Source organism: Notolepis coatsorum, assembly GCF_963971535.1.
Source record: "Notolepis coatsorum genome assembly, chromosome: 8".
NCBI classification, from domain to species: domain Eukaryota; kingdom Metazoa; phylum Chordata; class Actinopteri; order Aulopiformes; family Paralepididae; genus Notolepis; species Notolepis coatsorum.
This window is the reverse complement of record NC_140172.1, coordinates 64,695,489-64,712,346: the sequence shown is the minus strand read 5'-3', so window position 1 is coordinate 64,712,346 and position 16,858 is coordinate 64,695,489. Positions and strand designations below refer to the sequence as shown.

At 41.0% G+C, this 16,858-nt stretch overlaps 1 protein-coding gene across 2 annotated transcripts in view; it reads left to right on the top strand.

Moving 5' to 3' along the window:
- The window catches only part of thoc2 (THO complex 2), a 172,565-nt gene that overhangs the window by 5,313 nt on the left and 150,394 nt on the right, over nucleotides 1–16,858 (top strand). For both annotated transcript variants that reach the window (XM_084320913.1, XM_084320914.1), the window contains exon 2: nucleotides 14,810–14,865. In XM_084320913.1, the coding sequence (XP_084177039.1) occupies nucleotides 14,810–14,865 (56 nt within the window). The remainder of the gene's footprint in view (nucleotides 1–14,809; nucleotides 14,866–16,858) is intronic.

Genomic DNA, 16,858 nt, shown 5'->3' with positions numbered 1-16,858 from the left:
TCTATTCCGAGACAACTCCGAGACTGACTAAGTCTCAGTCTCTCTCTCTCCTTCAAGTGACCAAACGTTACTCTAAAAATGTACATCAAACTAACACACACACAGGGAGCGAAATTAACTTTTTGACTCACCGGCCAGTGGCGGGTAGATGGGAAGAATCTACCCGCCAAGCATATTTCTTACCTGCCAAAATCTTTTTGATTAAAAAAATATATATATATATTTTGTATAATTTTTTTAAATAAAATATATATTATATAATCATACTTGTAGTTGTATTATCTGCGAGACATCGCCACCACGCAATAAGTCAAAATGCTCGCTATCTGCAAACAGCTCCACTGTCTGTGATACTTGAGTAGCCTCCAGCTCCAGCAAGGATTCTCCGGCCCTGCAGCTAGACCTATTCAGCTAGACCCTACATTCAGCATGCAAGGATTTCCGGCGATGCAGCTGGACCCTATTGGTATAACGTTACGGTTCTTTTGTCAAATCACATTCAACATGCCCTCAGCTAGAATACGCATTCAATCAATGTTATAAGACATTGATATCAGGAGCTATCTGTAGCTACTGCTAGCCCGGTAGATAACGTTAAGACAATTTAGTTTACTGGGACAGATATATAAAGCGTGAGCTAGCTAACGAGGGAACGGAGGTATTATGCACTCGAGTCGACTATTGCTGGAGCATTTGTTGATATCAGCAGCTATCAGTAGCTAGCCAGCTAGATACCGTTAGACAATGCCTCGTCATGTATTAAACTAAAAGTGAATAGTTGACTGGGTCATTGTTTAAACGGTAACGGTTAGGGATGCCCCGGTCACGTTTTTTGCCACCGATACCGATCACCGATCGTCGTGAGCCATATCGGCCGATACCGATCCGATACCGATTGTTTTTGATTAAAAAGAAAGTAAAAATTATTTTATATAATTTTTTTTTTTTTTTTTTTTTTTTTATAAAATATATATATTATATAATTAGACTTGTGCTTGTATTATCTGCGACTGCGAGACATAGCCACCACGCAACAAGTCAAAATGCTCACTATCTGCAAACAGCTCCACTGTCTGTGTGTACTCTAGTAGCCCAGCTCCAAAAAGGATTCTCCGGCGCTGCAGCGGGACCCCATTGGTAACGTTAAGTGCTTTGGTCATTTCACATTCAGCAAGCCCTCAGCTCGAATACGCATTAAATCAATGTTATAAGACATTGATATCAAGAGCTATCTGTAGCTACTGCTAGCCGGCTAGATGACGTTAAGACAGAACTTTAGTTCAATGGGACATTTCGTTTTGAACAGTAAACGAACGTCAGCTAACGCAAGCTAACTGAGGTATGAACATGAACTACTAGACTTTCTGGATCATTTGTTGATATCAGGAGCTATCGGTAGCTAGCCGGCTAAATACCGTTAGACAATGCCTACTAAACGTGAATAGTTGACTGGGTAATTTTGTTTAAACAGTAACGATAGCTAGGTAGCTAACGTTAGCGCAGGTCGAATGCAGTGCACTACAGACTCGAGCAGAGGAGCCGCACCTCTTTGTTTACAAACTCTACACGGGGCGGGCGGGGCTAGGGAGGAGGAGCAGCGGCAGTTTGCAGGTCGTGTGTGTCTGAGACAGACAGCGAGTGAGAGCTTCGCTTGATCGGTTTCCGCTATCGGCGAATATGACTAATTATCGGAATTCACAGATTGCATATTTATACTGAGTATCGCCGATAACGATCGGTGGCCGATCGATCGGGGCATCCCTAGTAACGGTAGCTCATGGAGGTCCGATCTAGACTAGAGCAGACTGCCCGCATATCGCAATGGTGGCGTTTCAGGAAGTAAACAAGCCAAATGAGAGCTTCCGATTGGTCATTTGCTTTCTTTCTCATGAAACCAGTCACGTCACTCTACTGTGATTGGACCGTTGACATTGTTTAAACAGTAACGGTAGCTCATGGAGGTCCGATCTAGACTAGAGCAGACTGCCCGCATATCGCAATGGTGGCGTTTCAGGAAGTAAACAAGCCAAATGAGAGCTTCCGATTGGTCATTTGCTTTCTTTCTCATGAAACCAGTCGCGTCACTCTACTGTGATTGGACCGTTGACTTGAGTGCAATGTGGGACTTGTCGTTTTTTAACGATCTCGCGGCGGAGAAAAAAAAAGACGAGAGAGGCTATAATCTGTAGTCGCACAAAATCAAAATCAAAATCAAAATAAGAGTATCGTTATGAACTACACGGCGGGCAGCCCTCTAAGTGTCAAGCGCCAAAGGTAAAAACTGAGCGCCCCTGGCGGGCGGCGGGCTTTAGTTTCGGTCCCTGCACACACACACACTGTACTGTTTCAAAACAACACTGCTCTGTTCATTCTATTTTAAAAATACGTACATTATCTGTCTACATTTATTTAGACTAACATTATTTAAATATTGAGTGCAACTGTGGTTGATTACGTAATTCGGTGTCGGAACTATCTATGGGTTGGCGGGTCCGCAGGGACATTTTAGTGTCACGGACCATCAGCTCCGGTAACGTTAGGAGTTCATAACATCAACATGCAGTGGAAAAGCGGCAATAGTCCCGGTTGAAGTTATTAAAACAGTTGTATGTTAGCCTTCTTGGATGTTGAATAAACGCTAGGGATGCCTAGCGTTTATTTTAAAATATATATTATATAATCATACAAAATGCTCGCTATCTGCAAACAGCTCCACTGTCTGTGTACTCGAGTAGCCGCTGCCTCCAGCTACGGCCAGGATTCTCCAGCGCTGCAGCTGGACCCTATTGATCACATTCAGCATGCCCCAGCTCGAATACGCATCGAATCAATGTTATAAGACATTGATAAACGCCTATCATTGTCTTTAAACTAGGGGTGCACGATAGATTTTTTAAATGTATATTCCTGTAGTTTTGACCTAACTAGATTTATCATGACGGCGTTACTACTATGAACAAAACAAAGCCAAGACAACAGTTTTGACTGATAAAGTGACAATATTTATTTTTCCAAATAAATATAATTTGAATCAGAAAATTCACAATCCGTCAATAACTTATAATACATCCAACCTAACAAGTCAACTGCAACATCACCACCGCTACGATGGTGTGTTAAAAGCCTACGACGACGCGCGAGCAGCTAAAGCTGCTGTGAATCCAAAGCCGGCTACAAAGGAACCTGCGGCGCTTGTACCTATTGACGAGGCGTTTGCTAAATTAAGGAAGTTTGACAGAAATGACTCAAGGGCTCAAGCCGCTAGCTTTTAAGCAGTGCTTGGTGGTGCAAATTAATAGAGATGTTCCGATACCATTTTTTCCTTTCCGATCCGATTCCGATACCTAAGCTTTGGGTATCGGCCGATACCGATACTGATCCGATACCAGTGCATACATAAAAAAAATGTAAATTAAAAAAGAATTATATAAATTATAATATATATTTTTTTATACAGCTACTGTTTTATATATACTGTTTTTTAGTAACTATAAAGTAATGGTATTTATTCAACAACAGGTGATTGTATAGATTAGTATTAGTATCAGTATCTCAATGCGTTCACCCACGGAAAGGTTGTTGGCACATTAGTTCCACACGGACATTATTCGTTGCTGCACTTGCTTCCAGAAGGCTCCGTTTAAGTAGCAGAGGATCTGTTGTGATTTTTGCACAATAAATATTCAACATTCTCTTTTGAGACTCCGCTTCAGACTCTTATCTTTTGGCACTAAAAGCTAAACATTGTCACCGATATGGCTGTCCGCAACATGTCATTAATTGTGTACGCGAGGTGGTCGCTCAGTGACAACGCTAACGTGAGCTAGGTTAGCTAGCATGAGCTACCGGGAGATGGAAAGACTAACGTTACTGGTGAAAATGTGATTTACTCCTTTGCCAATTTGCTGTACTTTGCTTGCAGGTCTGCAGCCATTATTGCTGGATTATGAATAGCCCCAACTTTAGCCAAGGTAACGTTATGGCTAAACATTTAACGTTAGTTAACGCTAGCTTTCGGTTAGCTGTTCAATGCTAATAACACAACCAAGCGAACCCATCAGATCTCCCCGTCAACACCCCTCTCTCGGGAAGATGGCATTTAAGAAAGTATCTGCTGTTAAAATGACAAACAGCATTGACACTTTAATTCACGGTCGATTAAAAACACGTTTGTTTTATAATGCTCACTCAGCATTACGTCATATGGTATCGGAGCGCAGCATTAGACGGGTATTCGCCGATACCGATACCAGCATTTTAGGCAGTATCGGCGGCATTTCCGATACTGGTATCGGTATCGGAGCAACTCTACAAATTAACCTGGCTACTACGGAGCAATAAGTGACTGCGTATTCAACCGAGGGTTGCATCACAGTCATGAAAGGGGCTAGATTTGCAGCAGCTTTAGCTGCTCGCGCGTCATCGTAGGCTTTTAACACACCATCGTAGCGGTGGTGATGTTGCAGGTGACTTGTTAGGTTGGATGTATTATAAGTTGTTGCCCTTTTCCCTCCTCATGGAACTTCTGCATTGCATTTGTTACAAATAGCAAGCAAACTTTTTTCCTCTGAAACTATCCCCACACTACCGACGCCATCTTTGTTTACATCTGCGCTGCTTCAGAAACATACGTGGCTACGTCACAGCCAAGAAAGGGAGCGCTGGATTTGTATAAAACGCCCTCTTCCTAAACCACACGCTATCAGTCGTACCACAGTACTGGCAAAACGGGAGGAGCCTACAGTAAAAACAAACGCCCTTCATCCCAATTCACCCACACGCCACACCGCATTTTTTTTACCAAAAAAATACAGTATAGTATCGGAGCTATTAATAACGTTATCGGGTTTATCGGGATGACGTCATAATATCAGCCCGATAATTATCGTGCATCCCTATTTTAAACACCCCGCCTCTCAGACTCTCATTTTCTCCTCTGCTAGCTAGTAGCTACGATAACATTGCATTGACTGTATTAGCTGGCGGGCTACCATAGTTCAACATGCGTTGTGTTGTACAAACTGCTAACGCTATGGCAAGATGTAGGCCTATGTAATGTTAATGGCTATGTTTTTAAAGTCGTTTCGTTCCTATACACGCTATATTAAAAAATTCAAATGCATATGCTCGGTATACATTATGCTCCATCATGCATGAATGAAAGGGGGGGGGGGGTCGTTTATGATTCCTTGATTGTCAGTAACGGCTTTCCTTAGTACGACATACGTTGATCGGATGGATTGCAATGAAATAAATGGACAATTGAGCTGGAATTAACGTTTGATTCCTCTTAACTGTGGCCGATGAGTCTCGAGAAGAAAAATTCCAATTATTTGATTTCGATCTGCTAGATCCATTTTCCGTTTGACGCAATAAACGGCGAAAGCATATTGATTCTTGCGTCTCGAAAGCGATCGAATGCACTAGAGTGTTTGTCTTGATCAACGTAACAAGATAGCTCTGCCGGAGGATTTTCCCCGTTGCACAGAGCGCCACATCTGGTTTAGAGTGGAGTGCAACTCGCCCGAAATCCACCAGGCGGCGGTATTGAGGCGTTGAAATATCAGACGGGGTCCAGCTGGCTCCCAGAGCCTTCCTGGATGAATTATGAATGCCAATAGCGAATTAGGGCTGGGCGATATATCGAGTTTACTCGATGTATCGTGGCTTGTTCTACATGAGATGTAGTAAATTACTATATCGTGAACATTGAGTATATGTTGTGTCACGTCGCGGCTGAGATGAGACTTGCTTTAGCGCAGAGCTTTCCTCATTTCATTATAGACAGACTAGCGTGGACCTTCAATGACATGCAATTGTAATTTCATTAGACAGACTAGCGCGCACCTTTAATGACATGCAATTTAATTGACGTGAGCTGCTAACTTATCCCATGACTAGGCTAACTAGCGTTAGCTGCTAACCCTAAAACTTCGAGATGAAGCCACGTTACAAGCCCAAGACTTCCCTGGCTCGCATTAGACCTGGCAATTTTTTTTGACATTGCTATGTCTATACATTGGTTTCTTGTTCGAATGCATTTATTTCTATAGACCAGTGACATGCAATATAATTGATGCGAGCAATGGGCTAACGTTAGCTGCTAAGTTATCTCATAAATAGGCTAAGCTAACTAGCGTTAGCTGCTAACCCTGGAAGCGCTCAAAGCGACTCCACGACACTAGTTCCATTTGTGAGGAAAGGGTAGAGCCATATGAAATCAGTTTTATTTTTTTCCAAATTCCATTAAATTTTTTTCCAAATTCCGTTTTTTCCGTTTTAATTTTTCAGAATTCTGTATTTTGCTTTGTACGCTCATTTTACCATCAGAAATAGTGTCTAATAAGTGGGAATGAATAAATGTCCACAATTTAATAAGATATAACAGTCCATTTAATAGGGCTGTCTTAAATACTTCGAAGCTTCGTTCGATGGGCATGGGATTAGAATATGAAAATAAAATTTGATTATTAAAAAAATAAATAAAAAAAATATATATATATTTTTGCAAAATCAACTCTGCCTCTCTTTGTTAACTACAACAAGCAATGCCGTTTGTTATTTAAGATGAGGTCGGACTCGGCACTGACAGATTTGTGTTCATTGTGCTGCTTTTATAAAGCCTCATGTTGTGAAGGATCAGATTAAACCGAATATATATATTTATTTATGGATATATATTTAATAGTATTTGTATATCGTTTGATATCCCCTGTATATTCCTTGTACAATATGCACTGAATATCCCTTTAGTCTACTAAACAGCCCATAATAGTTTCATTCTACCATTGGACGAGAACCTGGCGCCAGCAGCCATACCCCTAGGTTCAAGTTCAATCGTGCCGACCAACATGTCGTGGCAAGCCCGGTTCCGCGTAGGAATACGTCTGGCGAAATACGAATGGTACTATTTGTTCACAGCGCATATATATATGGCGCAAGTAAAGTAGAACTTTCTTTTAGTCCATTAGTTCTTTACCCTCCAACCTAGTAACAGACGCGAAGCCTCACCCACGACGCACGTGTGGTGCAGTAAGGCCTACTTGGCCTCAGAATAGGCATTGAGATATCGTGTGGATTAATAGTTGAATTGTCATAGTTTGGCACTATACCGTCGAGTTGGACGTATTTCTATTAAGCTAATAATAGTCTATTATGTATGGTGCATCGTTCGGTTAGAGTTATAAAGTGAGCAGCACCCCATCGTTCCTGACGTTATCTGGAGTCTTAACCAGGCTGGGCAGACCACTTGTGGTGCTTGCATCCGAGGAGCTCCGGGCCAGGACGAGTGGACCTGTACATTGGATTACTTTACCCGGACGACGGCGAGCCTTCCACGGCTTGGATTATCTACATGCTTTGGGTGCTTTGATTATTCCATGGATAACGGCCAACACTGCTGAGTGTTGGAACTACCCCCCGGAGAGGAGTCCAGGTGAGACGGCGCTCTACACCAGTGAGGTCGCCTCACGTCTCTCCGTTGTGGACCGGCAGCTACCGTCCACCAGAGGGTCCAGCTGTATTCATCTGCGGACCGAGGTTCTGTGGGCATCGTGTTCAGGACTCTGAATTCTCCCAAGAAATCGTCGGCCAGATGGGATACCGCCAGCGGCTCTTCTAACCCCCCCCTCCTACTGTCTTACAACCAGCGGGACCCCCCCCCCCCCCCCTTAGTGTATCCAGCTATAATCATTTAAGTACCATCGCTATAGTTCCCTAAAGAACCGGGTTGTATACTTACTCCCTGCGTAACCAGAGATTGGACATTCAATGTTGATTTACCTACGAATACTCATTTGCCATACAAGTGCATTTCAAATCATAAATGTCATCAAGTGAACGTTGTATATACCCTTTGCTATATAAAATATTCGATTTGTACATTTGTGTGGACTTCGTTTCATCAGGTGGGAAAGTGTTCATCATATCTATATCATGTACTGGATGGCCAGAAGTTAAAGTACAAGAGGTAGTGGTTTAATAATACCATACTTATCAATACAGTCAGGGAATTGTACCCCTCAGTTACACCTCAAATGACTGCTTACAATATTTCATGAAAGCAAAGTCTTTTGTTTGTCTAAGATTTAAAAAGGTTTAAACGTTACAGCACTGACAAAGTTGAACAAAGTGCTGTACATGTCCCACAACATAATTTTTTTTTTTTAATAAATAGTTGATTCCATTTTTATTGCTCAATTCCGCGATTCCGTCCGCGATTCCGTGATCGCGGATTCCATATGGCTCTAGGAAAGGGGGTGGGTTATATTGACGACGCTTTACAACAGAGTAGGGCTGGGTGATACGGCCTAAAAATAAAATCTCTTATTTTTTTTTAAATCCGATTTCCGATTTTAATTGATTTTTTTCTCTTGTAAACTACAAACTAGAGTTGTACCGATACCAGTATCGGAAATGGCGCCGATACTGCCTAAAATGCTGGTATCGGTATCAGCGAGTACCCTCTAATTCTACGCTCCGATACCATATGATGTAATTTATCAACAACACTGCGGTCTGCTGAGTGAGCATTATAAAACAAACGTGTTTTTAACCGACTGTGAATTAAAGTGTCAATGCCATTTGTCATTTTAACAGCAGATACTTTTGTCCCGACAGAGCGCTGTTGAGGGGGAGCTCTGATGGGTTCGCTTGGTGGTGTTATTATTAGCATTGAACATCTAACCGAAAGCTAGTGTTAACTAATGTTAAAGTTTTAGCTTTAACGTTACCTTGGCTAAAGTTGGGGCTATTCATAATCCAGCAATAATGGCTGCAGACTAGGCTTGGGCGGTATAATTTTTTGCATACCGTTATACTCTGATGACCTAATACCCCGGTATACGGTATATGACTGTATGACTTTCATTTTCATCAGCGGGGGGGGGGGGGCAACCCGTGTTACCAAGTAAACAAATCGCGGAGATGGCCAGTTAGCCCGCAGCATCCGAGTGCTACTATCATTAGCTCTCAGAATGGTAGCCACTAGCCAGAAGCCCGCAGAATCCTAGTACTACTAACGTTAGCTCTCAGAATGGTAGCCAGAAGCCCCGCAGCACCCTAGTAACGTTAGTATTGTGTATTCAAAAACACACCGGACTGCGACGTAACGTTTTACCGTTTATTTGCTTGCTCCACCAGTGCACAACAGCACCAACTTCGAAGAGTGCCTAAGCCTAACCAGGGTAGAAACTGACGTCGGCCAATCAGAGTGTCCGCCAGAAATGCGGCTACGGAAAGTATAGACACAGCACGCGTCAGTGTAGAAACTGTCGTCGGCCAATCAGAGAGCGTCCGCCAGAAATGCGGCTACGGAAAGTATAGACGCAGCACAACAACACACACTCGTTACCACAACGCTTTACGGTATTTTCACAGCACTGTCGCAACATTACCGTAAAGCGTGACCACCGTTGTGATACACATACACAACAGTTAGCTCTCAGAACAGCCAGTTAGCCCGCAGCAACGGTAAGCGTGTCTCATTTAATTTCCAGTGAAGCGGGGTTTCCCCTCCTCCTCCTGTGTGTAGACAACCAGCTCTGCGGCTCGCTCCACTAGTGAGGACTGGTCTCGCCCTCTGCTGGCGCGTGTGTGCAGTGCACTACAACCAACCACTGTCAAAACTCTGTTTCACTGTAATATAAACTGAAACGGATCTGTGATTTTGACGGTATTGATTTTCAATACCGTTGGTATTTCTAGATACCCTGGTATACCGTAATACCGTCATACCGCCCAAGCCTACTGCAGACCTGCAAGCAAAGTACAGCAAGTTGGCAAAGGAGTATTCCAAGTTAAATCACATTTTCACCAGTAACGTTAGTCTTTCCATCTACCGGTAGCTCATGCTAGCTAACCTAGCTCACGTTAACGTTGTCACTGATCGACCACCTCGCGTACACAATTAATGACATGTTGCGGACAGCCATATCGGTGACAATGTTTAGCTTTTAGTGCCAAATGAAAAGAGTCTGAGGCGGAGTCTCAAAAGAGTGTTGAATATTTATTGTGCAAAAATCACAACAGAGCCTCTGGTACTACAGTAGTTAACCTAAGCGGAGCCTTGTGGAAACAAGTGCAGCAACGAATAATGTCCATGTGGAACTAATGTGCCAACAACCTTTCCGTGGGTGAACTCATTGAGATCGTTTTCAATTACTGATACTAATACTAATCTATACAATCACCTGTTGTTGAATAAATACCATTACTTTATAGTTATTACTAAAAAACAGTATATATAAAACAGTAGCTGTATACATTTAAGTTTTATAATTTATATAATATATATATTTTTTTATGTATGCACTGGTATCGGATCAGTATCGGTATCGGCCGATACCCAAAGCTTAGGTATCTGAATCGGATCTGGAAGGAAAAAATGGTATCGGAACATCTCTACTACAAACGCCTAGGAAATCATTCAAATAACTAGGGCTGTCTTAAATACTCCGAAGCTTCGTTCGATGGGCATGGGATTCGAATATGAAAGTAAAATTCGATTATGAAAAAAAAAAAAAATATATATATATGTTGTTTTTTGGTGCAAAATCAACTCTGCCTCTCTTTGTTAACACTTTGGTTGCCTAAGGTTAAATTAATGATATACCATAGATTGCCAGCGCTATTTGTCTATGGAGAAAGTCCCCTTCTTTGCAGGGCTATAACTTTTTAAATTCTATTGCTACATTGCCATTATTAGGGCCCATTCAAAGTCCTATATGTATTGTTCATTGTGTAGCAACGTTAAACTTTTTCATTCACATATTCATAGTAAAGTATGGTCTAATGTATAAGTATGTTTTCATCTCTTTCTGCAGCTTTCTCCAGAACGTGATATATAGCCCCAAATGCATTATATTGATGATGAAATACAGTTTGATGGCAATCAGCGCGATATAAAAAATTCCAACTAGACGTACTTCTAGAAGTTACTACACGTCATCTGATGTTGACCGGATGGGCGAGGGGACGTTTATAATTCCGTGGGCAGCGTTATACCAATCATCTAATGTGGGTCAAATGTTGATAATATCAGTTATTATCGAAGACGGTAACGTTACACGCTGAAACTCACCCCAGTCTCCGCACGCCGTTGGGCGATCATCGTCGAGTAGAAATTTTATCATTATGGGATATATTATTACCCGGTCCATCTCCAGCTTGTATAATGGTATATACGTCCAAATCATGTTGTTTATCGAGTTATTGGCAATCGATCGCTATGTAGTGTGACGAGCTAGAGTGCCGGAACCTATCCCGAGTGGCCGGAAGCAATACGGACATCTAGCACAACCTCTACTGCGCTTCCTGTTAAGCGGTTGCGCGATCGGCCACCAGATGGCGCTCCTGAACCGCCAGAGAGCTCAGTGGGTCCTGCTGGTGTATCTCAGGCCAGCGGAGGGACATTATGAATCCGATCGCAGATTTTTGAAATATTGATATAAAGACGACGTACAGCGTCCCCCGGCAACTTTAGCATGGCCAGCAAAGACGTCTAAAGACGGCTCCCGGCAGTCAAAGTGTTAATTACAACAAGCAATGCTGTTTGTTATTTACGATGAGGTCGGACTCGGCACTGACAGATTTGTGTTCATTGTGCTGCTTTTATAAAGCCTCAAATGACTGCTTACAATATTTCATGAAAGCAAAGTGTTTAGTTTGTCTAAGGTTTAAGGCGAGACACTGCAGGCAAATATACTTTTTTTTGTTGATTTTGAGATTTTGTTATATTTTGCTTCCTAAACATGTCTTCTATGAAACTAATGACAATAAAACGTCAACACACATTTAGTTGTTTATTTTACTTCATTTTGCCTTATTGCATCCATAAATGTGCACATATTTAATGGGGAAGTGCCTCATTTGCATATATAAACATACATTTCAGAAAACTTGCAATATATTTTTTCTTAGTTTATATGTACATAACAAACTGGGAAAGTTTCATAGTGATATCTATTTAAATATTTTTTGCCTATTAGGGGGTACTACACTGTACTACACTGTTTGTAGCCTGTGTGTAGTTATGTTCAGTTCAATAACATCATTATTATTATTATTCAGTTATCAGGCATGTGTTTAGGTTGTCTATTACTAATGGTTTGATTAGATATTGTGTTTGTAAATATCTGTTTAAAAAAAAAAGTATGGCATTTTACAATACAGAACTTTGAAGGCGTTTTCCCAAAAATGAGTTTTAAGAGTTTTTCCTCATACTCTGAGCCAGAAATCTCCACTTCAGTAGCACTCGCATACACCAAAACGTCCAGTTCTATTCATATCTATGTTCTGAAGGTATTTACAGAAGGGTTTGTTGATATCGCATTCATACCCAGATTTATATCACATTTTATTCCTAAAAACATGGCGAAATATGGAATTTTACCATAAAAATGGACTGAATGGAGTATTTTCTGATTTATGGAGTGATAAAAAGAGATATCCAAAATCCCCTCTGTAATAACCTTTGGCTCTAATATGTCAACCAAATGAAACTATAATTTTGAAAATGGCTTTATCCAATGTTCAGATTTCTGTCCTGGAATTATATGCAAATTAGTGCATATTTAAGTAGATAATGCCTCATTTGCATATTTAAACATACAATTTCAGAAAACTTGTAATACAAAAAAGTCTTGTCTTAATATAAGTAATCAACTGGGGAATTTTCATTGTGATATCTATTAGTTAATTTATTTACCCTATTCACCTGTAGTGTCTCCCCTTAAAAAGGTTTAAACTTTACAGCACTGACAAAGTTGAACAAAGTGCTGTACATATATATATATATATATCAATCATTTTGTTTAATTTTATTTTGAAGCTTCGAATTAAAATCGAATCTCTGCCCCCAAGCTCCAAAAAAAAGGTCAGCCCTACAAATAACCTTTTGTTTTTATTTGACACAAAAAGATTATCAAACCAAGATGAATTTCCCTATTGGGATTGAAGTGCAAACCTAACTTTCACCAATCTTCACTTAAAAAAAAAAAAAAATAATAATATATATATAGGTTACTCTTGATCAAAAAAAGATGAATGTCCCTATTGGGATTAATAGTGCAATAATTGCTTTTTCACCAAACTTCACTTAAAACAAATAAAACGTGCCTCTTGATCATCAAACAAGAATGAATTGCCCTATTGGGATTAATAAAGTGCAAATCTAACTTTCACCAAACATCAGTTTTTGTAAAATAAAAGGTGAATCTATTTTTTTCTTTTTAAATCTGTTTGAATTTTTCAAAATCGTCCTAGATCATTAATTTGAATTAATCGAAAATCGATTAATCGCCCAGCCCTACAACAGAGGTTTAAAGAACTTCATATTTATTGGTTATTCGTTTCTTTATATTGGGCATCCACAGTTTCAATCTACGTGTGTTAAACTCTTCCTGTTGATGTTCGAGTGTGACATCATCGCCTACGGCAGCTTATACGATCAAAACGCGAACCTAAAACAAAATCCGGGGGCTGGCTCTTCTTGCGCGTTCTCGCCCTCTCTCGCTCTCATACTACATTCAATGATTTTTATTATTTTTTTATCTACTTTTTCTCCCAGTTTTCTATTTTTCTCCCATCCCAATTTCGTATCGTCCAATTCTACCCTCCCCTGTCTCGAACGCTGTTAGGCCATGCCTCCCATAAGCCAGCTGCAATGTGGTCTAAGCCTTGCATCACGTGTCCCCTCCGGTACTCGAGGAAGCCACAGTCGCATCTTTTCACCTGCACAGCGCGATCTCTCAGCGTCGGGGGTCTGCGTTTGGAGGGCACGCCGCCCTGTCGCTTCCCGATTCTGCTGCGCAGGCGCACCAACCGACCTGTAGGAGTCGCTGTCCACAATGTCCGATCCCCACCCATCAGCTTCCCACTCCCTAATACTGCCAATTGTATTAGTATGAACGACCAGCCAAGCTGATAGCAATGCGGAGAGCTGGGCTCGAACCCAGCGTCTCCTGCATTGGTGGTGAGCGCCTTCTGCCCACTGCACCACCTAGCCGCCTACATTCAATGATTTAAAGTAGCCAAACGTTACAGTATAAATACTAACTGGATCGTTGATATAAACATTTAATTATCTGAAATATTCTAAAATCATTAAGTCAGCTATAAGCCATTATCCCTTTGTGTGTGATTATAATTTTCTCACAGTAGTGTGTATATATATATGTGTGTGTTTGGCTAAAGTGGATAGAAAACACAGTACTGTGCAAAAGTCTTAGGCACCCAAGAGTTTTTATATAAATTGTCTTTATATTTTTTATTTTTACATATTAGTGTGTCAGTAGACTACTCTTAGTACATTTTCATTTAATTATTTTTTAAAGCATCTTCATGGTTTAATAATGCAAACATATGTTGCAGGGCCTTATTATAATCATCATATTGGCGTGACTGTATGCATCAAAGGGTTAAAAGTGCTTTAGAGGAAATGTAAAAATATCGCGATATATATCGTGAGATGGTCAAAAAATATTGCGATATCATTTAGAGGCCATATCGCCCAGCCCTATAGCGAATAAAGGAAATGCCGATCATAAAAACGAGTAAACTCGTTGTTGACGTTATTAGATTGGCCGGCAATAACGAGTAAACTCATTTTTGGCGCAGGATGTGTTAAGAGGGGCCGGGCTGTTGCACGTTAAGAGGCTAAGTGTTCCCTTTATCTTTTTGAGCAGTGTATAAACACTACAATTTCTTGCAGATAATATTGATTTTCCGAGACATATAAAACTGATGATGAAAAACATTTTGATATTTGAATAGTTTCATTGACTACAATTCTCTTTTTCCCTCTTTTTAGGTTAAAGCTGTGCAAGGATCTTACAGAGAAAACTAATCATGCCAATACAATTGGAGGTAAGTCTTAAAAATGACAGTTTCAGACTCCATTCTCCCATGGGATGGCATGATTCTTATCAGAGGAACATTTTAATGCAATGGTAACATTAAAAAACCCACCTAGTATCTCCCCAAAGAGTATTTATTAGGGGTGTAACTCCAAATTCACCCCTTCCCAAAATATGTTTGTAACACAGCAGGGTCATTACTGAAAATGAAATACCCCCACACCAACTTTCTTCCACGTGACTTTCACTCGCAGCTGAGCCGAGAAAAAAACAAAAACACACAAAATGCCTTTGCTTAGCTCCTCTCCAGTCGAGCTACTGCAGTCTTTAAATCCAAAATATTGATAAATCCTCTGCCATTGTTGTGTAACATGTCATCTCTTCTCAGCTTCACGTTTAATCACGTTAAATCTACTCTAGAAGTGGAACTAAAAGTATACGGGGGTGGGGCGGTAGGCAATTAATTTACTCTGTGGATGCCTGAACACAGAATGACACCGTTATGACTGGACTACCATGGCAAGCCTAGTTGGAACTAAGTATAACGGAGGTTATCCTACTATAACCCTAGTTATATGAGTATAGCGAGCACTCTGCTCTATTGGAACTGTCCCTTTAATCATATGCTATCATGAAAACTTTCAACCACATGCACGCTCCTCACCTGCCTGGCCACGCCCACATCCGCTCACACATAAGCGGGGCCATGGCCATACTACCAGCTCCTTCCCCAGTCTTTCACCGCCGAAACGGAAGACACGTGGGGTCCTCAGTGAGTCAGAGCAGAGCGCTTGCTATACTCATATAACTAGGGTTATAGGATAACCTTCGTTATAGCTTTGCGCTCTGCTCTATTGGAACACAAGAGTGGAGCAGAACGGAAAGCCAGACAGATGTACCCGCTGAGGTCCCCTACAGGGGAGGAAAGTAACTTTTTGGCTTACCAGCCAACTGGCGAGTATCTGATTTTTTTTACCAGCCAAACAGATTTTTTACCAGACAAAAAAAATCGCTAATTGTGATAATTACTTCTTTGTATGTCTTCGTCTAAATAGATTTTCAATCATAGTAAAATAATCACACCGTGTCTCTACTCTTTAAAATATGTATTAGCATAAAACATTAATCTCTACTCTTCACAATATTAGCATAAAACATATTAACATGAAAGAGGTATCTATTCTGGACTGGGTTGGGCTGAACTGGGCAGTGAAAGATGCTGGGTTGGACTGGGTTGGGCAGTGAAAGAAAAAAACCGAAGTATGTTGTGAAGTGTATAGATAGATGTGAAATATATAGATGTAGCAGTAGTCTATCTGTATGTCATATGTTATGATGAATTGAAAATGCCGTACTGTATTGTACCCATTCTGCAATCTGTTAATAAAGTTTTCAATCAATCAAGTTAACTTTGAACCTCGGTTGTCAAGCCTCGTCAATGTTGTGTATGCATCTGGGTATGCACCTTTAAGACAGCACGGTGGTCTTACGACAGTACCGTCAAGTGTTGTGATAACGTCAGTTGGGTTGGTGTGCTGTTGTACACAGTGCACTGGTTGAGCTTAGCTAGCCCCTTTCGTGACTGCGATGTGCAAGCCAGGGGCTTTTGAGCATGAAATAAAATGTCTAACCTTACGTCGTAGTCCGGTGCTTTTTTGGAAACATTATAGTCATAACAGATGCACCTAGCTGGCTGCTTTGAGCACACGGGGCTAACGTTAGCTAGCAAGCAGCTATCGCTAAAACTAGAAGCTAACCACTATACATTTCCAGTAGACTAACATTACACCTCTGTGATTTAAATGTGTCCTTAGTAACTTATACTCGAGGGTTGTACTAGGGTTGGATGCAGTTCCCCGTTGGTCAGTCTGTCTGTTTTCCATCTTCTGCTGTGTTTAACGTTATCCGTTTGAGAGTGCTCCTGATGGCTAGCCTAGTAACGCAGGACTTTTATCATTATATGTCCGCGGGTTGGCCAGTACTGCGCAAACTTTTATTAAACA